We start from the raw sequence: 25,230 nt of genomic DNA, 5'->3' as shown, positions 1-25,230 counted from the left end.
AAAAGAGAAAGGGGGTGCTTCTGGAGGTGAGATGGCCCAGAACGCCCTCACCGAGCACAGCCTCTGAACTGAACCCTGAGGTAGAGCAGACAGCTACGGGAAGTTCTGGGGGAAGCACCTGCCAGGCAGCGAGAAGGGCAAGCACAAAGAACGCGAGGCACGAAACACGTGTGGCATGCTGGGGGCAGAGAGTAAATGTGGGCACAGTGATGTCAGGGAGGAAGGTGGAGAGGGCAGGGGTGGGTCGTGTACAACTAAAGCAAGGAGTTTGGATGTTTTTCTAAGCGCGCTGGGAAGCTTCTTAGAGTCCCAGGAGAGTTTATTCTTTGCTTTACGATTTTAAAAGATCCCTCCTGCTGTTAAATCGAGCACAGATATCAGTGAGAGGGAGAAGAAGTAGGGAGAGCAGTCAGGAGGGTAACGACGCAAGAGAGGACAATGGCCTGAACGATAACATTAGCAGGAGCGACAGAGATGTGGATTTACGTCACACACACACCCCACCAGAGCACAGATGACAAGTCCTTCCACTAGTAAGGACTAGGGGGAGGTTCTGTTCAATAGAGAAATCTAGAATGACTTCTCGGTTTGGAGCTTGAGCAAACGGCCTGGAATGGTTGTGGGGGAGACAGAAATCAAGGATTCTGCCGTACGGACGTTAGAAGACATTATAGAGATGGCTTCTAGATTATTTGATATCTGCAACAATTAACAGAGAATTTTTAGACTGCGTGAGCAACCATTAAAACAGTAAACATTTATCTAATAAATACCATGTGCCATGCACTATGCCTAACACTAGACCCGTCACCTGGGCGTTTACTGTATACCTGTATGGGTGCATGCCGTGGGCAGGATTGGGGCTGGTTGGGAAAAAGAAGCAAAAACCATGACTCTGGTCCTGAGGGCATACAAATAATCAAGTGGGGAAAGTGACCTAAAATTCTCTTTAAGTCAAACCATAGAAATAAACTGAGGTGACAAATTATAAATCTAAATATGAAAAGTAAAATAATAAAGTTTTTAGAAAAACATAGGAAAGCATGGGGCGCCTGGGTGGCTTAGTCGGTTGAGCGTCCAACTTCAGCTTAGGTCATGATCTCACCGCTCGTGACTCTGAGCCCCGCGTCGGGCTCTGTGCCGACAGACTGGAGCCCAGAGCCTGCTTCCGATTCTGTGTCTCCCTCTCTCTGCCCCTCCCCTGCTTACAGTCTGTCTGTCTCTTTCTCTCAAAAATAAACGTTAAAAAAAATTTTTTTAAAAAGCAACAACAACATAGCAAAGAAGCTTTTGGACCTTGGAACCAGAAATGATTTCTAAAATAGAACACAAAGAGCACTCATCATAAAACAAAAGTTGATATACTGAACTGTACCAAGAACTATATTAAGTCATCAAAAGAAACCACAAATAGAATGAAGACAATTCAGAGTGAGAAAGTATCTGCGTTATGTGTGCGTGTATGTGCATGTGTACCTGACAAGGAACTCTTACGAATCACTAGGACATACACCCCATAAAAGAAGATATTCAACTGGCCAAAACCATATGGAAAAAAGGCTCAATTTTAGCGGTCATCAGGAAAATATTAATTAAAATCATAAAGGACAACAATAAAAAAATGAAAAATACAAAGACTAGTGAGGATATGGACCAGCTGAACCGCTATATACTCGCGGTGGGAATTTACTAAAGAGAAATCTATGTATATTCTATGGCCCAGCAATTCCATTCCTAGGTGTATGCCCAACAGAAATGCATACGTATGTTCACCCAAACACATCAACTACCATGGTCACAGCAATGCTATTCGCAATGATTTAAACCCGGAAGCTCTTCAGATGTGTCAAGGGTAGAATAAAGACTTGTAGCATAGCCACCCGATGAATTCCATATAGTCACAACAATATGGATCGATTTCACAAACATTATGTTTGTAAAACCAACTCAACATTATGTTGAGCCAAACACAAGAATACACGCTGTGTTGAAAGAAAGAAAGAAAGAAAGAAAGAAAGAAAGAAAGAAAGAAAGAAAGAAAGAAAGAAAGAAAAGAAAAGAAAGAGAAGAAAGAAAAGAAAGAAAGAATACCGTGTGAACCCATTTCAGAGAAGGTATGAACAGGCCAAACTAAGCTATGCTGTTAGAAGTCATAGCAGGGAGCTCCCTTGGGCCAGGAGAATGAGTAGAAGGGCATACATGAGGGAGAATTCTGGCATTCTGGTAATGTTCCATCTCTTCACCCGGGGGTTGGTTGCCAAGGTGAACTCAGCTGGTGTACGGGTATTTTTCCCCCATGTGTATTATGTGTTAATAAAAAAGTAAAATAAACCAAAATCTTATGGAAAGGCACAGAAACAGAGGACCCCGGATAGATTAGTCGGTTACTTTGGAAATGAGAAAAAAAAAAAGAAAAAAGAAAAAAATCAGGTGCTACAGTCCTTTCAGACATAAGGAGAATACAACAAAGTGACCAGCACAGCAGGGACAAGCTCAGGAACCAGAAGAGCAGACAATGTTAAGGCTCTGGGGCTGAGATAAATGGCTTTTATGCACACACATCACAAACGTTCAAGGCTCATGTTCTAGTATTTCCCGTCACGTAGTCCCGAGTACTATTTCAAAGATATGGATTCTAAAACACAAACACCCATTTTATAATAAACACATACGACTGTTCGCACGAACAAACAGGGCATTGTAAGTTGAGTTTCAACATACCTGGGGAGAGCCTGACTTTGCCACTGGAGGGGTTATCCTGGGTGACTTCTGTACCATTGAGGACGCTGGGCCCGGGCTGCCCTGAGCAGACCGCCCTGCTGGAATAAGAAGGCCGTGAAAACAGCATTTCTTCCCATTCTTTCTCTCAGCGTATGTGTCCTTCACTCAAATCAAAAAAAAAAAAAAAAAAAAAAAAAAAGCTTCCCAGTGCCCCTGGCCCTCCTATGATTTCTGTTACTAAGAATGATGTCCACAATTTTTATTAGCCTGTTCCAAGATAACTAAAAAACACGTATTACATTTTCAGACACGAAACTCTTTTATAAAGCAGATAAAACTGGAATGTCTCTGAAAGGAGGCATGTGCATTTTTGTGCAGGCCCAGGAGGCTGGCCATTTGGCCCATCCTTACTCCCCAGAGGCACCTGCTGCACCTCTGAGAATGAGGAACAAAGTTTAAATAATCCCATCACCTTGTAAGAACTCATAGGGTCTTCAGGACCCTCGAGGAAGCTCCTGGAAGCTTCTAGAACAAGCCTTGCTCTGCTTCACTTTAGACTCCCCTAGGGAGCATTTAAAAAATAAACACACCAAAAACTCACACCTAAACCTCACCTCCAGAGAGCCTGACTGAACTGTCAGGGAAGAGATCCCCCAGTGAGTCTAGCACGCTACTGAGGTTGCGATCCAATAACCTAGGACCCTCCAAACTTTAAGAATTAAATAATGGCAGGGGGCACCTGGCTGCCTCCATCGGGTGGAGCATGTGACTCTTGATCTTGGGGTGGTGAGTTCAAACCCCACATTGGGTGTGGAGCCTACTTAAAAATAAATAAAGTAAAATTAAAATTAAACTTAATTTAAAAATAAATAAAATTTGGGGCACCTGGGTGGCGCAGTCGGTTAAGCGTCCGACTTCAGCCAGGTCACGATCTCGCGCTCCGTGAGTTCGAGCCCCGCGTCAGGCTCTGGGCTGATGGCTCAGAGCCTGGAGCCTGTTTCCGATTCTGTGTCTCCCTCTCTCTCTGCCCCTCCCCCGTTCATGCTCTGTCTCTCTCTGTCCCAAAAATAAATAAACGTTGGAAAAAAAATTTAAAAAAAAAAAATAAAAAAATAAAATTTAAAAAATAAATAAAATATAAAATAAAATAAAATAAAATAAAATAAAATAAAATAAGATAAGATAAAATAAAATAATGGCAATGGAAGGGCAGCGAGATGTGGGTGGTGAGCAGTGCAAAAGGAGACTGTGGACGCTCATCATGGTTCAAATCTTCTCTCCTACACTGAAAACAGATGTGAAAAGACTAAGGCAAGTCTCCTGAACTTTCTAGGTCTGTCTTTCAGAATTTGAGGGAAAGTCCTGGAATGAGGGGATTCTGGTAAACGCCATAAAGCAGCCTTCTCTCCTGAGCAACAGGTAAGGGAGAGGATTTCACGAATTCACGGCTCAATGCCTGCTCAGGATGTTACCAAGATAACATTATTCCTGACACTCAAACACCAAATGGCTACCCAAACACGTCTGGCTAGGTATTATCTCTGGCATTGGTGAAAATAACTCACACCTGGCAAACACCATCCTAACCACATAAGCAAGGAAACATTACTCATGTCAGGACAAAATGAGATCGTGCAATGCAATACACATCACCTATGTGGTATTACCACCCCAAATGTTGAATTGGAATCTCGTCCTATAGAAACAATCAGGTCCAAATTGAGGGCCAGTTCCCTAACTACTGGCCTGACCTCTTCACGAACATCAGTGCTAAGAAAGAGGAACAGGACAAAGAAACGTGTGACACTAACACTAAAGAGAAAAAACTAGAACAGAATACGTGTTCCTTGACTGGAGAGAAAAAAGCCCTAAACAACACTATTGGGACAACCACAGAAAGGTCAATGTGGGCTACCGATCAGATTATTCAATTTCCTGAGTGTGCTAATACCAGGTACCCTTGTATTTGAGAGATACACGCTTAATGTGTTTAGGGGTGAAGGGCCTGCGAAGAACTCTCCAACGTCTTAGGAAAAAAATACACCTTAAAAAATAAAGACACAAAGCAAACGGTGCAAAATGTTACCAAGCGTTGCCTTGGCAAAGGGCCCAGTTTTCATTACACAATTTATGCAACCTTTCTGCAGGATGAAAGAAAAAAAGAAAGGCCAGGCACGTCTGTTCATGGAGTTTTACCACGCACTTGGATTCAACTTTGTTATGGTGACTATCACCACTTACAACCTGCGCTCAGTAAACGTGCTTACAGTAGGGCTGGGTATGAAAACCCAAAGACAGTCATCAGGCGCGATAAGCTTCACAGTCACCACAGGCTTTTCCTCTTTCACGCCAACTCCACGAATTGTTCTGTAACTGCCCTTTGCGTCGGGCAGGCTGCACGGGAGGACAGATGCCACGCAACGAGACGCCGCCTCTGAACCGCCAAGTACACTTGGCTCCATGAGAAATGTCAGAGGGCCGAGGGTGGCAGCGTCGAGGCCACTGCAATCCTCCCCAGAGTACGGGCGTCACAGCACATTAGCGTGAGATACAGGAAGCAAGAAAAAATAATCCGGTCTGACTACGTGAGCTAGGATTCCTAACAAGTGAAACAGGCAAATGTAAGAATTCAGCGCTGATTTCCTTAAAATCATACCTGATGCCGAGGGAGAGACCGAGGGCTTTGACGACACGGAGCTGGATGCCGAGAGGGGCGTGGGGTGGCTGAGAGGTCCGGAAGCAGCCGGCTTGGAGGCAGAGGGGAACGACAGTGTCGCAGGTGCAGCCTGGGAGCCGATGGCAGGGCTGGAGGGAGCCACGGCAGTGAACCTGAAACGGCGGTCCGACTGCATGAGGAGGGCCCGCACTGAGGCTCCTTCACACTGGTCCTGAGCAATGCTACCGAGGGACAACTTACCGTCCCTACGCTTTTGCCTCTGTGAAACACAAGTGTTCGGTTCTTTTTTTTTTTTTTAATGTTTATTTATGTTTGAGAGACAGAGTGTGAGCAGGGGAGGGGCAGAGAGAGAGGGAGACACAGACTCTGAAGCAGGCTCCAGGCTCTGAGCTGTCAGCACAGAGCCCGACGCGGGGCTCGAACTCACAAACTGTGAGATCATGATGTGAACGAAGTCGGACGCTTAATCAACTGAGCCACCCAGGCGCCCCAATGTTTGGCTATTTCTTATAAAAGGGGATCGCTCCAAGAAACCAATGATCTTCTGTGTATTCAGGAGCAAACTACTCAATGAAAATAAGTAGTAGTTAACATGAAGGAGAAATGAAGTTTATCGGGACATGAAATACTGATCTTCTATTCCATCAAGCTAAGTAAAAAAAGAGAGGCTGGGACTCCATTATTAGGAGAGGCTGGTATTCTCCTTCTCCCAAGGAAATCACTGAGAACTCGCTTTGGGCGATCACCTCCTCTGGGGAGTGAAAAAGACAAAGGAGATCACTGTCTTTCGGATGCTTACGGGAATGGAAAATTAAGCTTTACCCACAGGGCAAAGTCTGTCAACAATCTAAACGTCCAGCATCAGATGACCGGCCATATAATTCACGGTACAGCGACAAAATGGAATACCAGGCAACTGTTAGGGTGAGGTGGCTGTGTGGTGACTTGATATCAACAGTGACAATGGCAGCAGCGGCGGTCACAGCCAGCACCGCGTCCATGGCGACAAGAGGTAGCAGAGATGAGTGGGGGAGGGCTGGGAGCGTTATGAGGAACAAGGGATCACTTTCATCGAGGGGCTTTGCGTTCCAGTGGGGAGAACGCAGCCAGAGACAAAGTTAAATAACAGGATAGGAGTGAGCTGGGTGGGGGGAACGTACATGGAGAGGAAAGTGAAGGATCATGCTAAGGAGTTTGGACAGTCCTCGAAGAACAATGAGAAGCCCCCGGGGACCGTCACGCAGGAGAGTCACCTGATGTGTGTACAACTTCACAGCTTACTGTGGTGGCTGTCAGAAAGCCGTTCAGAGAGGGAAGGGCAGACACAGGGGCAAAGGGCTATAAGAGATTCATTCCCCGCACAGGGTGTATGTTCCTTATTGCCTCATTTTGTAAAATGAGGACTATCTCCTCCATTTTAAATCTGAAAAAAGCAAAAACGATCACTTAAGTATAAACCTCTAATAACTTAAAAACAAGAAATTCTGAGAGACTCTTCTGGACTCCGTCCCCTGATTAAATGCAAACCTTTTACGTTGTCTGAATTTTTATCATTTGCAAGTATTACTTTGGAAGACAGGAAAAAAGAGGAAATCTATTCATTACTCCACTCACAGTGACTATTTCCAGTGCCTAACATGTGACATTTCCACGCACGCTCCAGCAGAACCACTCTTTCTTCAAGCGCTACTTACTTCTCACTAAGGTTGACCTTGACTGCAGAGGCTGAGGGTGGGAAGGAGGGCTTCATTCCTATGTTTGGAGCAGACGCACTTGGCATCGGTGTGCTTTCCAGGGTGGGCTTAAAACCCGATGATCCAAAGGAGAACGTGCTGGCGGACGGCACCATGGGAGAGGCCATAGGGGTGGACGCTACGGAGGCTTGAGGAGGAGGAGCAAAAGAGAAGGTAGATGTGCCAGAACCACTGGAATACGGAGGGGGCTCCCCTGTGGCAGAACCAGACGGCTTCAGGGACGAAGAGCCAAAGGAGAACACAGTAGGGGCTCCAACAGAAGGCAAAGAGAAGGTGGAAGGGGGCGTGGCCAGCGATGGAGGTGGACCAGAGACTGGGGCCGCAGGGGCTGGAGCGTCGAGCTTCTGCGGGGCTTGAGAGGAGGTTGGAGTAGTGGGGGTACTCCCTGCAGTGAAAATGGAGAAAAAGGAAGGGAGAAATTAGCACCAAAATAATGGAAGTCCACATGACAGGGCTCGTGGCAGAATGAAGTCGGAGACAACTGTCCTAGTTCAAGAGGAAAAAAAAGAGAGAGAGAAAAGTGGGGTTGACAGACTTTCCGTAACAAATTTTCCACATGGGCAGATGAACAAAACTTTGAAGGGGGGGGGTGTCTGGGGGGCTCAGTCAGTTAAGAGTTAGACTCTTGATTTCAACTCAGGTCATGATCTCACAGTCATGAGACTGAGCCCCATGTTGGGCCCCGCCCTGGGGGTGGAGCCTGCTTGGAATTCTTTCTCCCCCTCTTTCTAACCCCCCCCAATAAACTTTAAAAAACCAGTAAATTAAAAACAAAAACCCAACTTTGAAAGAAAAAGGAAACAAGGAAAGGCATTAGATTAACAGGACTTCATGGACACCCAGCTGAATCCCAGAGCAAGGGAAATGTATCTCTTAATGTTACAGTGAAAAACAAACTATTCTGCAGCATTTCATCAACAATTAGGAGAAAACTTTAAGTCAGACTTCCACTCCCACTTCATAATAGTCCCTAAAAACAAGTCCAGATAAATTAAAGATATCTACATATATAAACACACGTATATGTACATTTCAAAACCAAGGAGGCAAAAAGTCAGAAAAATTACGGAGAGCCTAACAACTTATAATTTAGAAATGACCGAACAAAAACAAAAACAACAACAAACAAAAAAAAAACCCACAAAGGAAAAGATTAGGATTTGACTGCCTAGGGGCACCTAAGTGTCTCAGTCAGTTAAGCATCCAACTCTTGATCTAGGCTCAACTCAGGTCATGATATCGTGGTCCATGGGTTCAAGCCCAGCACAGAGCCTGCCTGGGATTCTGTCTCTCTCTCTGCCCCACCCCTGCTTGCTCACTCTCTCTCTCTCCCTCTCTCTCACAAAATAAATGAGTAAACTTAAAAATATATATATATTTGACTGTCTAAAGACAGTTACGTAACTAAAAGGTAACTAAACAAAAAATCTGTAGCAAACGACAATGTTTTATATTTTTTAAAAAGCTCATACAAATTGTGATAAAGAAATTTCAAGACTCTGATATAATCCAGGAACCTAATTCGCAAAATAGCACATGATTGATCAATCTGCCTAATCAAAGAAATGCAAATGTAAATGAGGCCTATTTTTGATTGTTCTCTAAATGATCAAAATTTAAATATGTACAATCCCCTATGTTTGGAAGGGTAAAATAAACCTGAAACCTTTATCTCTAGGTACCTAACTGAGCACAATCTTTTAGAAAACACTTTAGCATTATGTCTCAAAAATCATAAAAAATGGACTCATTCATCCCACTTCTAAGAATAAAGCCTACAAAAATAACCTAAAATATGAAAAAGACATTTAATGTCTTTTTACACAAATGGTAAAAGATGTCCAATGGAAGAGTAAGCAGTCACTCTTTTCAAAGAATCACAAAGATTAAGAATGTAGGAAACACAATTTAAATTAAAAATCTACACACTAACGATGTATATGATATTTTACAACTACAAAGAAAGATGTTTATGAAAAAACACTAGAAGAGAAGACAGGTTTAAATCTTTTTCTGTTTTCCAAACTTTCTATAAAGTAACACACTAAACTGCCAAATTAAACAACTCGATAAGAAAGCAGTATTTACTGCCCACACGTTTATATTAATGGGTCTTGATTCTTCCAAACTGAGATGGCAATTAATTTATCTTCACTACGTCAAAACGAAGACCCCAGGAAATTGTCACTTTAGCGGAAGCATAATGCAAACAAATTTATTCTGTTACTACTTCACACAATAAAGATGGAATTGGCAACCGCAAGCTTCTTTGAAGACACAAACGTATACGTTGTTCATCGCTTCCGTGCACGTTCAGTAGACCTACGTGAAAAGTACGTGCCGGACCCGAAAGACACCAGAGGCACTGTTCTCCCTGAAAACAGAACCGAGCACATGAAAACCCTCGTGCATTTCTGATCATTCAACCCAGCATCCGCGGAGCGGCAGAGTGGAAATGGACGGAACCGTTAATGCCTTCTGCACCCACCACCTAGGCTTCAGTGACAGCTGCAGGCCACTCTCTCCCCCTTCGATGGCCCTCTTCCACTCATCTGGCTGTCCCCTCTGGACCAAGCGGGATGGAAGAGGGGGCTTTCTCTAGGAAAGATGAACAGTAAAACTGGCCTCTGCTCGTGCTCGGGGGTTTAATGGGCTACTAGCGAAGCCCTTCACAACTGAACTGTGCTCAGAAACAGACGTCACCCTGCAGGCTCCCAACTTCCCAGGGTGCACTGCCTGTCAACAGCCCGCACAACTAAGTGTAGGTAGCCTGTGGTACTCATGAGCACTTCAGGCAAAACCCACTCAAGGGTGCCTGGGTACCTCAGTCTGTTAAGTGTCCGACTCTTGATTTTGACTCGGGTCATGACCCCCCACAGTTCATGAGTTCGAGCCCTGCATGGGGCTCTGTGCTGATAGTGCGGAGCCTGCTTGGGATTCTCTCTTTCTCTCTCGCTGCCCCTCCCCTGCTGGTTCGTGCATGGGCGTTCTCTCTCTCTCAAGATAAATAGGTAAGCTTAAAAAAAAACCAAAAAACACTCAAAGAGCACACACACTATAAACAATGAGGTCCCCTGCTATCATAGTCTATGTGTGGTGACCTGGTTTACTACTTGGGGACTCACTGCCAAGTGACAGGAGTCCAAGTGTCTTGAGTGGTTCTGTTTATGAACAACTCACTCTGCATCGGGAAGCAGCAAGAAAATACACTGTCCACCTTATCCACCCCGACTGGTCAACACGCTTTTTCTTAGATAGAGAATTGATCACACTATGCACTTCTTTAGCCAGAGAAGTCTTGAAAGTTATATATTCATAGAATTCAAAAAGAGTGGTGAAATTCGACAATATGAAACACTCCCCCTTTAAAAAGTTTTATACTTCGTTCTCACAAGTGATACACTGTCACTGTGAAAAAGCTGAAAATACATATTAGTGTTTATATACGTGCATTTACATACATGAAGAATATGCACCAAAATGCAGACTACGGCTATTGTTTGATGTCTGAGGGACTCTGTTCTTTTTTTTAATGTTTGTTTTTGAAAGACAGAGTGTGAGCGAGGGAGGGGCAGAGACAGGAAGACACGGAATCCAAAGCAGACCCCAGGCTCTGAGCTATCAACACAGAGCCCAATGTGGGGCTGGAACTGGATGCTTAACCAACTGGGCCACCCAGGCACCCCCATGTCTGAGGAACTCTTTTTCTTCTTTTTTTTTTAATGTTTATTATTTTTGAGAGAGACAGAGAGAGAGCAAGCAAGGAAGGGGCAGAGAGAGAGGGAGACACAGAATCAGAAGCAGGCTCCAGGCTCTGAACTGTCAGCGCAGAGCCCCATGCGGGGCTCGAACTCACAGACTGCGAGATCATGACCTGAGCTGTACTTGGCCGCCCAACTGAGCCACGCAGGAGCCCCTGTCTGAGGAACTCTTAAGTGATTTTGTATTTTCTAATTTTTTGCCAATAAACGTATACTACTTAAGTAATATTTTCAAAGGGGGGGGGAACCTAAAGAAAATTAAATATGAACAAAAAGAAAACAAAATCCCATGTTCCCACCACCCAGATAAAAACCATTATTTAGATTTTATTATACACTTTTCTAGTATTTTCCCTAAATACGTATGTATATATGTTTTTTTCTCATAAGAAAGGAATCATAAAGCATATAGCACTTTTTCACAATATATTCCACTAGCTGTCAACAAATGCAACACCAGTAACAGTTACGTGACAGCCACTGCATGCACAATCACATATTTAATCCCTCGGATGAACGTCTTTAGGGTTGAGACCTATAACACAGGGCGCTATAACAGGATATTGTTGCTAAATGACCTGATGGGATCCATTGGGCTGAGCTTCCCTTTCACCAAAGTCAAGGTCAGAGACTAAAGCTTGTGGGCAAGGGGAAGCAAGAATGCGCATGTGTTCAAGGAAAAGTCAGTCCCTGCCTCATGAAGACAGAACGAGTGGATGAACAGGACCATTACACATCCCCACACAGTTTTTACCCTTGGGAATAGTCCAGAACAAGCCCACGGTACTCCCCAACTTCCAGCGCAGGAAGAGGCACGCACCTGACGACTTAGGCTGTCGCTCTCCTTCTAATGAGAGCCGCTCTGGAGTCTTGATGAGGGACCTAACCCCAGGATTTTGATTGATCATATAAAATGGACAAAGCACACCATCTGTTGAAAGCAACATAAGAACTGGAGCAGGAGGGAGAGTCTTCTCGTCATCTGTTAAGAAAGAAAACAGAAGTGAAAAAAGAGCCAAGTCATGAAGGGCCTGGGCGGGAAGGGAAAGACCGCCCCAAGCAAGAAGGGGCTGAACAGACTCATCCCAACAGTAAAGCTCAAGCCCCCGTGTTCCGATTCGTATCTGAACAGTCTCTCAGGCACCAGCTCATTAAAGAGGGCTACTGTCATTACTGACCGCCCCTACCCTGCTGGACCCTGCAGGGCAGTTCTGGCAGTCCCGTGGCAGCCGCGACTGTCCCTAGGCTCCCGCGAGCTTTACAAGCGTGTCTCAGTGTTCACGATATTCCCCTGCCCGAGACCGGCATCTCTAGGAAGGGGCTGATCTAGCAGAAAAGTGACAGACTACAGACATCGGAAAACACACAGAAGGACGCAGAAAGGGGAGTCAAACTACTGTATGTTCATTCACAGTTGAGTCATAAGCATACAGTTTGTCAGTGAAGACTGGAAAAGAATCAAAGTAAATGAGCTAGTAAGACCAAATAACCCGACTAGGGAAAGGAGAGAAACTCAGGTCTTCCACTGCCCTTGCACGTTTCACAGCACAGGAGCTCTGCCACGCTTCAGCCGGGGAGAAGACATACTCAGAGCACATACTCAGGCCCGATTTGGAAGCCAAGTGCTTGAGGTGTCCATTCTGTGTCTTCAAACCAAGCGCTGCTATGGTTTGAAGTGCGCGCGCGCGCACACACACACACACACACACACACACACACACACACACACACACAGTCTGACTCGTCAAAGAGTGTCCGTCAAGTTAGGCTAGTGTCATCCCCAAACACTCTGTATCATTCAAGCGGAAATGGGCTACCAGAAGTTAAAAGTGCCCTGCAGCGTAGATTCTGTCACGAACCCATAGAATGGGATTTAAATATCAACCGTGATCAGAAACTAAACTACATCAGACCACACTTACTGATGGTGATTTCCACTTGGTTAGTATAGTCTATGGCAACTCCCATGGGTAGTGAGTCATCACTCTTGTCTGTTACAGGCAGTTCAGCTCGACTAGAATCCTCCAGGAGCCAAGATTCCCAATTAACCTGGAAGAAAGAAGCAGAAGGTGAAAATGCTGTGTTGGTAAGAGCTCTGCGTTGGTTCTCCTACCATTGTTCAAATAGAAGAGAAGGAAAAAAAAAACTCTCGGTTTCGATTTCTTTGTTGACTAGAGTCAGAAATCTGGGAAGATGGTCTAAAAGCCATGAATGTCCTAGCAAGTGAGGGGTTAATATTCCAAATCAACCTATCTGCCCCTGGTATGCCAAGTTTCTGCCTCGGGAATAAATAACCGCTATTGTGAACACTTTCCGAGGTACCGTCCAACCCAACTAGGTAGATTCCTAAATATGGTGGGTGAATCTCATACCTGCACCAACCAGTCAGCAGCTGCCCCTGGAAATGTGGGACCAGGACCAGGACCTCCAGTTGATGGCTACTGCGGTCTTCCGCAAGGCGACTAATAAAGCTGGCCACATGCTCTATGCTTGCTCATCCACGGAGACAGAAGCACCCTTAGTTCCTGTCTTCCCAGATCGCGGCATCACTTCCTCACACTGGTCCCCCTTCCTGCCTTTGGGGTCCTTGAGAAACCACTACGTCTTTCCCATAAACTGCCCTGTTGCTCCTGTCCGCCTGAGTGGGCTGTATTCCTGCCAATAAATGACTTCTGATTTTTAAAAATCACATTTGTCTAACTTTCAGTGTTGACCCAAACTGGGCAGCATGAATCAAAGGGGAATAATAATGCTCCATGAACAACAGAAAAGCAAAAAGCTGTTGAGGAAAGGGAACACAGTCGTACTCCATGACTTTGCAATGGTGAGAGTCACAGTCACATTCATGATAATGTAAACAAAATTGATGTCAACTTTGAAAAACAATCTACACACAAAATAAAGAAGACTTGGGGCAGCTGCGTGGCTCAGTCGGTCAAGCGTCTGACTCTTGGTTTTGGCTCGGGTCGTGACCTCACAGTTTGCGAGTTTGAGCCTGGCATCAGGTTCTGCACTGACCGTGTGGAGCCTGCTTGGGATTCTCTCTCTTCCTCTTTCTGCCTCTCCCCCGCTCATGCTCTCCCTCTCTCTCTCAAGATAAACTTAAAAAATTTCAAAATAAAGAAGACTTGATAATCACTACGGAACAGAATGCAAACAATACCAATTTTGATTTTACAAAAGACGAGCCACAGAATGCCAAGAGCTGGAAGGCAGGAGTGGGGGAAGGTGTGCTGAACGCAAGGGTTGGGGAGAAGGTATTCCTCCCACGAAGCGGAAGGTCAGAGAACTTCACCGTGTATAGTGACGTCATGAGAAACGAAGGTAAAAAAATGTTACTTATAGTTGCAGAGCCAGCCAACAGAAGAAACTACAATAGGACTGTAACCCTAGTAAGGGAAGGACAAAGATTTCAGGGCCTCAAGTGAGCTATATCCTCACCTGCCACAACAGCCAAGAAGGTCTAAAATTAATAATCACTATCTAGTGATAAGGCAGAGTATTACTTAGGAATAAGGAGGTTAGCTTTTAAAAGAAAAACATGCTACAAGTTCGAAAAAAAAAAAAAAAAAGTCCTCTAAACAGGACTGGATAAGGACAGGGTAGGGCAGGGGTGACTTTTTTCATTTATAAACCCTTTTCTAGAATTTGATTTTTTAACCACGTACATAAACTGTCTTGATAAGAAACAAAAATATAAGTATATTTAAAGGGTCTTGGGACATAAAATCGTGATATTAAGAAGTTGTCACTGAAATCGATCAAAGACTTCAGAGGAGGCTGCTGCATTCAGCCTGTGACCCCCAAGTGGCCCACCCTAGACGCCACGAGAGCCACGCACTGGACCACCTGGCCATGTGGACAATGATGGGTAAATACTGACCAGTTGGCGAGAAATATGTATCTGTGTGTGGGGTGCATGAGACATTTGTCAACTCAAGGTTCAGGATGCCTGGGTGGCTCAGTCAGTTAAGCGTCCACCTCTTGATTTCCGCTCAGGTCATGATCTCGCAGTTCACGGGTTCAAGCCCTGTGTTGGGCTCTGCATTAACCGTGCAGAGCTGGCTTGGGATTCTCTCTCCCTCTCTCTGCCCCTCCCCTGCTCATGCGCGCTTTCTCTCTCACAATAAATGAATCAAACTTAAAAAATAAAGTTTTTCTTTAAAATTCCAGGTGCCAGTTTCAAGAAAACTTTTCTGTTTCAGCACATCTCCTCTGTGGTGACTCCGTGTAACCCACCACAGTTTCGGATGGCGTCACAACCACCTCAGCCCACCTCATTCGTCTGCAAGGAGGACAAAGTACAAGAAAGGAGGTGGGCACTTACTTGCACGGGCGCTTTTAGCTTTCTGGTGGTTTTTCAAAGTGAAACAATGTATTTCTTTTTTTTTTAATTTAATTTTTTAATGTTTATTAATTTTTGAGAGAGAGAGAAAGAGAGAAAGCGTGAGTGGGGGAGGGGCAGAGAGCGAGGGAGACACAGATTCTGAAGCAGGCTCCTGGCTCTGAGCCTTCTTCTGCCCAGGGCCCGACACAGGGCTCGAACTCCTGAATGGTGAGACCAGGACCTGAGCCGAAGTTGGACGTTCAAACGATTGAGCCTCCCAGGTGCCTCCCTTTTTAAAAACTTTTAAAAATGTGTTTTTTTGAGAGACAGAACACAGCAAGGGAGGGGCAGAAAGAGAGGGAAACACGGACACACAGAATCTGAAGCGGGCTCCAGCCTCTAAGCTGTCAGCACAGAGCCCCACGCAGGGCTCGATGCGGGGCTCGAACCCATGCCCCCCCTCCCCCATGCCACAAGATCGTAAGCTGAGCCGAAATTGGTAGAAATCGGAAGCTTACCGACTGAGCCACCTACGCGGCCCCAAAGTGAAACAAAATATTCCTGATGAGTCACAATTTGGTATGATCTGCATGTTTGTCTCCATTAATCAAGGATGGGTTATAGCTGACTGAATGAAGGGGCAGGTTCAAGCAAGAACGAAAAAATAAAGGTGATAAAACAAAACAAGGCAGAAGAACCTCCTACATCCAGGCGTGCTCCTGTTGACAGCGGACCTCATCGTATGTTTCCACGATCAAGAGTGGACCCAGAAAGGACAGAAGGGCTTTGGCTGACAGTGGAGTCTGAAACCCACATGTGTCCATTGTGACATCTCAGCCACCTGGCCCGAGGCGCTCAGTCACATCAGCGAAGCGTCAGCTTTGCTGTCACCTAGGAACTCATTCAAAGGGACGTGGCTTCGTCTAAACCTTCACCATAGTTTTAACTCCCTCCAGAGTCTTTCTCAGAAAAGTATCACGGAGAAGCGACAAGAGAGTGAAATTTACCTGATCTGTTTGTCGAGCAAGGATACTGACTTCTGTTGAAGCTGCGGATGCTGCCAGCACTAAATCCCTTGGAAGAATAAAAGCGGAAGGCCATTAAACCAAAACACAGCAACAGTTCTAACCCGACTTGAGCCTGAGGTAGCGTCCATGAGGACTTCCTCAAGACGTCAAGGAGGAAGGTGAGGTTTCCTACGTGGCTGAAGAGAGGGGAGAAGATTTTAGATACAAAGCTTAACTTCTTAGTTCACCGGATAAAGCCCTGGAGAGCCGGCCAACTGCCTGACCATTTCCGAGAGACGTGACAAAATCACGTCGGAATTTCCAATAAATCTATTGCCCTGTGAACAGAATAATCTGGTGAAATTCCGGACAGAAGCTTTGCTTCAAGCTATCTACCTTTCAAGAGGAAGCCCTTTGCTCTGAGGGAAATTTTTAATGTGTTCCTTACATATCAGTATCGTCGTCAAGTCATCACCGGGGTTATTGAGAAAATGGGACTTTTAGGATCAGTGAGTATTCGATGGAGATAATTCAAGATTGGGGAAACAGGAGTCAGAGAGACATTATCCAGCATCAGAGGAAAATATGTGTGGGGCACCTCGACTCTTCATTCTCCTTTCCTACAGAAAAGAGTTTCAACGTCGGAACCAAGTGGTTCAGGTGGGTCCCGACAGAGAGAGGAGGAACCCTTCTCGGGCTCTCGGCTCACCATTCTTCAATGTAACTGAGGTAGTAATGGTGTTTCCTCTCCGTGCAGCTTCCGTAGCAGGGCTCCATAAAGTTCACAAATATCTCTGGGTGCTTTTCTTCTTTTTTCTACCAGAAACAAAAGGAGAAAAAAAAAATCCCACGTGCACTTTTTCTTTCATTCTACACAGTTAAGGATCGCAAAAAACAAAACCATTTAAGTTTTATGAAAAAATTCACCCAAAAATCTATGTCCAAGTCCACAGGCACGATATAAAGGCAGAGTGGAGTAGTTCAAGGCACGGGAATGGTGGCCACTGAACCGAACTGTATATACGCTGTTCTGTCACTTTCCGGTTGTGGGCCAGGCACGGACAGATCCCGCAGCCTCTCTGATACCGTTTTCTTATGCACGTAGTGGGCCTGTGGAACTCACTTCACTGCCATCAAAGGCGGTTTTAAGTGTGAAACAAAATGACACATATAAAGCTTCTAGCCCAGGACATGGAACCCAAGAATCAATAAATGCCAGAGTTGATATTCTCCCTGGGAACAGAACATCTTAACGGGCTCTTCAAATAAGGACTTCATCTGGGGCAACTGGGAGTCACGCTGGTGGCAGGAATGGAAACTGCTGTAGCTTTTCTAGAAGATCCTTTGGCAATGTTTTCAAAACCTTAGCAACAAGAGCATATATCACTGAACCAAATTCACTTCCAGGTATTTATCCTACAAGATAAACACAATCACATAAAATGTACACCAAAGGACGTATCGTGGTATTCCTTAAAACGGGAAAACTGAAAACCACCTGAGGATCCAGGAGCGGAAGAAGAGCTAAATAAATCATCTGTCCAAAAAGCCAAATATAGATGGTATTCAAGGACTTCAAAAGATGCTTACGATTTACCACTAAAACAAGGCTGCGAAAGAGAACTAATGCAACTCCCACTTCTGTTATATTTAGACATTTATTTATGTAGTTTTAAATGTTTTTATGGACTTTGAAAACCAGTACTGATTGGAAAGTATATGCACTGCCTCATTTGTCTTTTTTTAAATGTCCCCGCAACGTAGTCACATTTTGTAGCTCTTGTTATTAATGTTCTTCCTGGTTTTCAAAATGACTCACTCCCTGAGGTCATTCCATTCTCGCTCAAAGGGCTCCTCCTCAGAGGCCTTCCTCGCGCACCCAGTCTGAACTTCAGCCCTGTCATCATCCACCCGAACCCTTCGCTGTTCCCTCCTTCACCCTTATCATTCCCTGACCTGCACTTCTTTACTATGACTAGCACACTCGTTAGAAATAGAAGACCCTTGGGGCGCCTGGGCGGCTCAGTCGGCTGGGCGTCCGACTTCAGCTCAGGTCACGATCTCGCGGTCCGTGAGTTCGAGCCCCGCGTCAGGCTCTGGGCTGATGGCTTGGAGCCTGGAGCCTGCTTCCGATTCTGTGTCTCCCTCTCTCTCTGCCCCTCCCCCGTTCATGCTCTGTCTCTGTCTCAAAAATAAATAAACATTAAAAAAAAAAAAAAAGAAATATAAGACCCACAAAAGCAAGGACTCTGCCTCAGTCACCACGATATTCTCAGCTTTAAAGCAGTGCCTAGCACCCTGCAGGCATCTGATAAACATCTGGTTAAGTATAAACAAGTGGAAGAATTTTAAAAATCAAGGTATTTTCTTGCTTTTCTAAAATATCTTTATCAGCTGCTCTTGAAGCCAAGACCACACTTATGTTAGCTACCTTGACAATCAATCAATCAATCAAATACCTTTATCAGGTTAACACCTACCAGGACTCATAGTTTACGATGTAAGCAAAAGCAAGCTTTATGATTTTCTTCACTTTACGACGAAATGGTAGATTATGCTGTTAAGAGGACACCATCACTTTGGCCCCCACGGCCCATGGTGCCCAGTTTTATGCCTGAAGTCGTACCACCGTTGGCAGCAAAAGGAAGCTGGAGCCCAAGCCTTAACCTTTACTAGAAGACCTCTGTGGCTCTCAAAGAACAAAGATGTCCCTTTCACAAACGTACCGGGAGGAGAGCCATCACCACATCTGGAGAAGTTTCCAGGGTCCCATCTGCAGCAGCATAGACGATTGTGAAGACGTAAGTACCGATCCACAGCACATCCAGAACTGAAATACACACACTCTGATAAAGCATCTCACTTTGGGAATAGCTCCTGCGTGTTAAAAAAGTCAGAGTACTATAGTTTTGACAAAGGTCTGGATTTTACTGACTAAATATAATTCACAGATACAAAGATTCAGGAAGCCCAAATCCATCCCAAAGTGGGATTTTTTTTTTTTTCCTGGTGGATTATAATCAGGGCAAATTTTGAAAGAATCCTAGTAACAGGTCAGGATCCATTTACTATCATGTACCATGAGACACGGGTGTCTACCAGAGGACTGCTGTTGTGTTGACTTAACTGGCCAACGGTGATAATGAGAGTATTCATGCAGGAGGCACTAACACCTCCCTGGGCGGGTGTGTAGATACATCACACGATCTGACATTTCTGTAATACAGTGTCACCTCGTGACAGGCTGGCCCCGTAAGAAAAGCAGATGGGTGGGGCGCCTGAGTGGCTCAGTCAGTTGAGCGTCCAACTTCGGCTCAGGTCATGATCTCACGGTTCGTGAGTTCGAGCCCCGCGTCGGGCTCTATGCTGACGGCTCAGAGCCTGGGGCCTGCTTCGGATTCTGTGTCTCCCTCTCTCCCTGCCCCTAACCCACTCACATTCTGTCTCTCTCAAAAACAAATAAACATTAAAAAAATTAAAAAAAAAAAAAAAAAAAAAAAAAAAAGAAAAGCAGATGGGTTACCTCTGACAGGATGATCTGACTCATAAAACGGAGGACAAGGAATGACTTTTTTCTCCTGCAAAGTCTGAAAGAGATTTGGGGTGGGGGTGGGGGGGGGAGTGTCAAATGAAACACACATGAGCCGCTGAAACTCCGTCAAATCCAGCATGTTCCCCAGAAACCACTATGTTTCATGTTCCCAGCCAGGAGACAGCACAGGGAAGAGTAAATGCCTACATCCAGCACCCCAACCTACAGAAATCTCTCAAGAATGTGTGCAGGCGCAGGGGGAGGATGCGCAAGGCAACACCATTTATGGCAGCAAAGCCACCCACGCTGACACAGACAGCCAGCAATAGCGGGACAGGGGAGTAAATTACGGCGTGTCCACAGAGCGGACTACTATCCAGCCGTTCCGAAGAATGAAGTGGCTCCACGTATCATGAGTTAGAAAAAGGATTCTGAAAATGATTACATTGAAAACAAAAAAGGCAAAGAGCAAGCCCATAAAATTAAGCCAATCCTATTATCCTTTTACAAGCTAACGCCCTGAAAGAATATATACCAAATTTCAGATAACAACTTTCTGCAATAACCTAAGAAGTAAACCCTCAACCTCAAACTCAGACATCCACTGCTATCACACACCATAGACAAGGGATCTCAAGGAGGAATTCACAGCAACACAGGTCTCAGCACTGCCTACGAACGCCTCCTTGCCATCCACGCTCGACCCAAAATATATGGATTCTCTGCCAATTATACTGCAGAGTATCTGTGAATATTGTCCCAGGAAGACCACAGGGAGGGGGTGACAGAGTGACAGGAGCATCCATTCTCTAGTTTCTATAACTAGAGAAACTGAACCTTTAAGAGGGACTCAGCTAGCTGACAAATGATGCTTTCACTGTTTTGATGGAACGTTCTTATAGAACGTACTGGGAATGTAAAGCCGGGGAACACTGTGTAGCGTTATCATCAGTGTGTACAACAGATAGATAATGCATCTACACGCAGACTATTTGTAAAAGCATCCAGAAAAGTCTGGAGGCTACCGCTAAAGAAAACAGAGTAGGCCTCTGGAAAGACTATGGGACAGACAGGAAGAGTTCCCCTCTTTCCTGCTTGTGTACTGATGAATTTGTCATAACGAGCATGAAGTACATTTTGACAAAGAAAACGCCAACGAGACCCCAAACTACCCACCAAAGGTGGGTAACTTACGAACAGTTCTGAAGTACAACTTACGGGAAGATACTGGACCACGGTTCCATCTTGTTTCCCCACAGCCAGCTGCTTCCCTTTGGGGCTCCAGCACACTGAGCCAAGAAGAAAATGCGGTCAATTAAGAACTGAAGAAAATGGAGCAAACCAATGAGATCTGTCCTGAAACAGCCATTTAATCACCACTTTCCATTCCCTGGTCAGCCCCCGGAAGACTCTAGGATCATCTTTATTCAACAAAGTTAAAACAAAACAAAACAAAACAAAACAAAACAAAACAAAACAAAACAAAACTGGGACCCTTGTGTGGCTCAGTTGGTTAAGGGTCCGACTTCAGCTCAGGTCATGATCTCACGGTTCATTGGTTTGAACCCCGCGTCGGGCTCTGTGCTGACAGCTTAGAGCTGGGAGCCTGGAGCCTGCTTCGGATTCTGTGTCTCTCTCTGCCCTTCCCCTGCTCGTCTTCTCTGTCTCTCAAAAATAAACATTAAAAAAATTTTTTTAAAGATCATTCTGATGATACAAAGCAATTATGATTTACCACTGGGCCATTAAGTCGACTGTTCCAAATGTTTTGTCAATGGAGTATTGTCCAGAAAGCTGGAAGGTACAGAAAACTCTGTAGTCTTTAGATAAAGAGAACAGAAAAAGTTTTCAAGTATCGAGAAATTATTCTCTTACTCCTGTTTGACACTGGTAATACTCTGCCCCTGAAGGTACAAAATGGCTTTCAGTGTACCATCCACTACCCTTTAGGATCCAGAAACAATCATTCTCAAAAACAGATCGAGGGCACCTGAGTGGCTCAGTTTGTTGCGCATCCGACCTCCACTCAGGTCATGATCTCGCGGTTCATGAGTTCGAGCCCCACGCTGGGCTCTGGGCGGACAGGTCATGATCTTGAGGTTCGTGAATTCGAGCCCCACGTTGGGCTCTGTGCGGGCAGTTCAGTGCCTGGAGCCTGCTTCAGATTCTGTGTCTCCCTCTCTCTGCCCCTCCCCTGCTTGTGCGCACGCGCGTGTGTGTGTGTGTGTGTGTGTGTGTGTGCGCGCGCTCTCTCGCTCTCTCTCAAAACTAAACATTAAACAAAAAATTAAAAACACAGTTCTAAACTAGCCGTACCAAAATATTTCTTTCTCCAGAACGCCTACACACATTCAAGTTAAATCCTGTCTGCTGTTTGGCTTTAAGAACGTGAACTATGGAAATAAAGAATACTCTCCAGTTCCACCAAATAACAACAGACACAACAAAAAACCCCATTTGCTTTTATTTCCAGAAATTAATTTTTAAATAGATTACCATTATTGTATGTTACGGAGTGAAAGCCTTTATTACCCACCAGATGTTACTGCCACCGTGGAAGGGAGAGTCGCACACACTTTCACTGTTTCTGTGATTTGTAGGACAGCAATGCTGCCATCGGCCAGACAAACTGCCATCATGGAGGCAACAGTGGGGTTCCACTTCATATCGATCACCATGCCTCCTGCGTCTTTCAAAAGCTTATGATAGGCAAATGGGCGTTTTTGCTGTTTAGCCTTTTAAAACAGATGCCCAGGAGCAAAAATAAATTGATAAATTAATAAATACATAGACATTTAATAGTCGAAGAAAATTACTGAATATGCAAGTTTTTTCTCAAATTATAGTTTATTTTCCCCCACGACTGTGACAAAAACAAATTAGCTCTACGCAACAATCTATTTAAAATGGCGGTCAATTATCCTAGCACACTGGAAGAACTTCCAGCAGGGGAATACACAAATGCAAAATAATCAGTAAAGGGAAAACACTAGATTAAAATCTTGGCTCTGCTTCTTAATGGTGTTGGACCCTTGCACATTTAAATTCTTTGGGACTATTTCTCCATCTATAAAATGAAGACAACAGCATCTACTTTGTGAGGCCACGGTACTTAGGAATGAGGACAAGGCCTATAAAGCACCAGTACAGGGCCTGGCACATAGTCAGTGTAAATACTCAAATTATTGACAATATCATTCCCAAACTGCTAGAAATGGAAGAACACTGCCAGAGGAGGCCGGAGACCGGGATATGGGAACTTCTGACATTACTGTGAACTCTACAGCCTTGGGGCAGGTCACCTAAAGCTCCCTGGGCGTGGGCTCTCTCATTTGTAAGTGAGAAAAAAAACACCTTGGGGCAGGTATTAGGGAAGAATTTCTTGAAGTCCTTTCTATCTCAAAGGTCTAAGATCCCACAGTTAATGCCTTTTTTTAAACCCCTACTTTAATCTAGAAAAAAAGACTCCCAGAGTCAACCGAGAATTTCTAGGTTATGACTCAATACCAGACAAATTTTTTAGGTCCCATGCTGATGCTACACTTTGCCAGGAGCTTACCTCATTTGAAAATGTGCGAACATCAAAGAAAGCGATAATGGAACCATATTCACTGGACATCATGCACACGGAGAGTGTGAGGTTATCACAGCTCAGGGCCAAGTGATGTATCGGGAATTTCATCGGAACCAGTAAGCTTTGAACTTTATCAACTAAGAAAAGATTAAAAAAAAAAAAAAAAAAAAGACAAAGCAGAAGCAGAAGCTGTAACCCCTTTACCAGGTCTACGGTCTATGTGAAACAATTTTTACATCTACCTAAACATACAAGCGCACTTTGAAGCCTAGCCATGCAGAACAAGCAGAAAGGCTTCCTGCCTAGAACTTCTTCTTGGGGGTCAACCTGAAGATTCACAGCCACTTTGATTTTAATACTAGAATGATTTCTTGGGAAAGAGACTCCTTCACTACACCCCTCTCTCTCCTAGGCAACAAACAATAAGTAACTTACCTATCTTGTTGGGATCGTCACCAGGTTTATTTTGAATAAGAAGATTTTTGGTAGGAAAAATCTGCAACCCACTGGCTCCACCAGCAAAGACCAGGCCATACTTGTTGGACACGGCTAGCAGACTCGAGCGTTCCTTGGGCAACTCCTCAGGGGAGTCAAAGATTCTCACCTTCTTCAGGGCTCTAAACTGAAAATCCTGTTGTCAAGGATGAAACCAAGATCAATTCAGGGAAAAGATATTCCATGATATTCCAACAGCCCTAATCCTAGTACAACCCGGAGGCTTGTGGTGCCCGGCAGAGGACCTAGTAACGTTTATTGAATTAAACATAATTTTAAAAATTCTTTCATGAAGCCTTCCTTAACTAATCCAATTCACACTGGTATTTTCCTTTTCTGAACTCCTAGTTTACTGTCCTAACCACAGGTGCTGTACTTGATCATTCATAATCTTGTCCTACTTGATGGTAAGTATTGTCTCATGACCCAGAGGAGTCCTCAGTAACTGCTGTGAAATATCGAAGGCATCACCCAACTACGCCGTTAGCCTGAACCGCCCGTGCGGTGCTTGACAAACATGTACGTGGACATGATGACCACAGAATGACGACCGGATCCCAGGAGCCGTCTTACCTGCATCAGATACTAAACAAAACACCACGGAAAAGGATGGGTATGGTCAATCTCTTAATAGTCAAGACCTATAAACCTACCTACGTGTTATGAGGACATCCAAACACAAGTCCAAAGCCCTTAACACAGGCTGTAAGGCCAGGCATGGCTTGACCCGTCTGCATCTGCAGCCTCACCTCACAACGCTCTGCTTTACTCCCACAAGTGCCCCATTGATTGTGCAACATCCTGGGCCACCTCCATCCACCACCGATTTCGTTTCCATTTCCGTCCATTTGCACGTTCCTTAGCACTCCAGGGCCTGGGAGCCTGCCCCAACCTCCTGACTGCCTGTCTCACCCAGCCTTCCGCGAACTGATCTACATGCCTTCAAAGACGATTTTCAGTGGGTGTCACCTCGCGGTGAGAATTCCATAGGTTTACCAATCACTACGTTCAGTTGTACCAGATGTGTTGATTTTTTTTCTTGAATTCCAGATTGATCTTACGTCAAGGTTTTGGTAAAAAGGAGGCGAACCCCCTTTTGCTTATGTTCCGAAAGGGCAAACGCCAAGGACAGCCTTTCTCAGCTTAACATGTTTGCACGTGTGTGGTGTTTTGTATGGGAACCCGAACACACTCCACTTACCGATTTCCTTAGCTTTGCTATTTATACATAGCTGCTCAAAGAGTAACCGAAATGCTTTTAATGCCAAATGAGTATGCGACCAGAAAAAAACCACAGCTTTCCAGATGAGACCACGCTGGCGCAGAATGAAATTTTCAGGATTTTTCTAATTCTCATCCTGATAATCCTAAATATCCTAGTT

The 25,230-nt window shown here is 44.8% G+C and overlaps 1 protein-coding gene across 6 annotated transcripts in view; it reads right to left on the bottom strand.

Moving 5' to 3' along the window:
- The window catches only part of NUP214 (nucleoporin 214), a 95,706-nt gene that overhangs the window by 69,331 nt on the left and 1,145 nt on the right, over nucleotides 1–25,230 (bottom strand). For 4 of the 6 annotated variants that reach the window (XM_045043360.1, XM_045043361.1, XM_045043359.1 and 1 more), the window contains exons 2-14: nucleotides 23,789–23,984; nucleotides 23,339–23,490; nucleotides 22,316–22,514; nucleotides 20,998–21,068; nucleotides 19,771–19,834; nucleotides 18,974–19,077; nucleotides 16,957–17,063; nucleotides 16,248–16,314; nucleotides 12,836–12,962; nucleotides 11,734–11,895; nucleotides 7,093–7,537; nucleotides 5,378–5,550; nucleotides 2,722–2,819 (exon numbers count right to left, since the gene is read on the bottom strand). In XM_045043360.1, coding sequence (XP_044899295.1) covers nucleotides 2,722–2,819; nucleotides 5,378–5,550; nucleotides 7,093–7,537; nucleotides 11,734–11,895; nucleotides 12,836–12,962; nucleotides 16,248–16,314; nucleotides 16,957–17,063; nucleotides 18,974–19,077; nucleotides 19,771–19,834; nucleotides 20,998–21,068; nucleotides 22,316–22,514; nucleotides 23,339–23,490; nucleotides 23,789–23,984 — 1,965 coding nt within the window. Of the gene's footprint in view, nucleotides 1–2,721; nucleotides 2,820–5,377; nucleotides 5,551–7,092; nucleotides 7,538–11,733; nucleotides 11,896–12,835; nucleotides 12,963–15,758; nucleotides 16,150–16,247; nucleotides 16,315–16,956; nucleotides 17,064–18,973; nucleotides 19,078–19,770; nucleotides 19,835–20,997; nucleotides 21,069–22,315; nucleotides 22,515–23,338; nucleotides 23,491–23,788; nucleotides 23,985–25,230 lie in introns of those variants that run through there. The other 2 variants (XM_023242861.2, XM_045043363.1) reach the window with 2 other exon arrangements.

The sequence above is a fragment of the Felis catus genome, chromosome D4 (genome assembly GCF_018350175.1).
Source record: "Felis catus isolate Fca126 chromosome D4, F.catus_Fca126_mat1.0, whole genome shotgun sequence".
NCBI lineage: Eukaryota > Metazoa > Chordata > Mammalia > Carnivora > Felidae > Felis > Felis catus.
The sequence above is the reverse complement of the archived record's forward strand: the minus strand, read 5'-3'. Positions and strand labels throughout refer to the sequence as shown.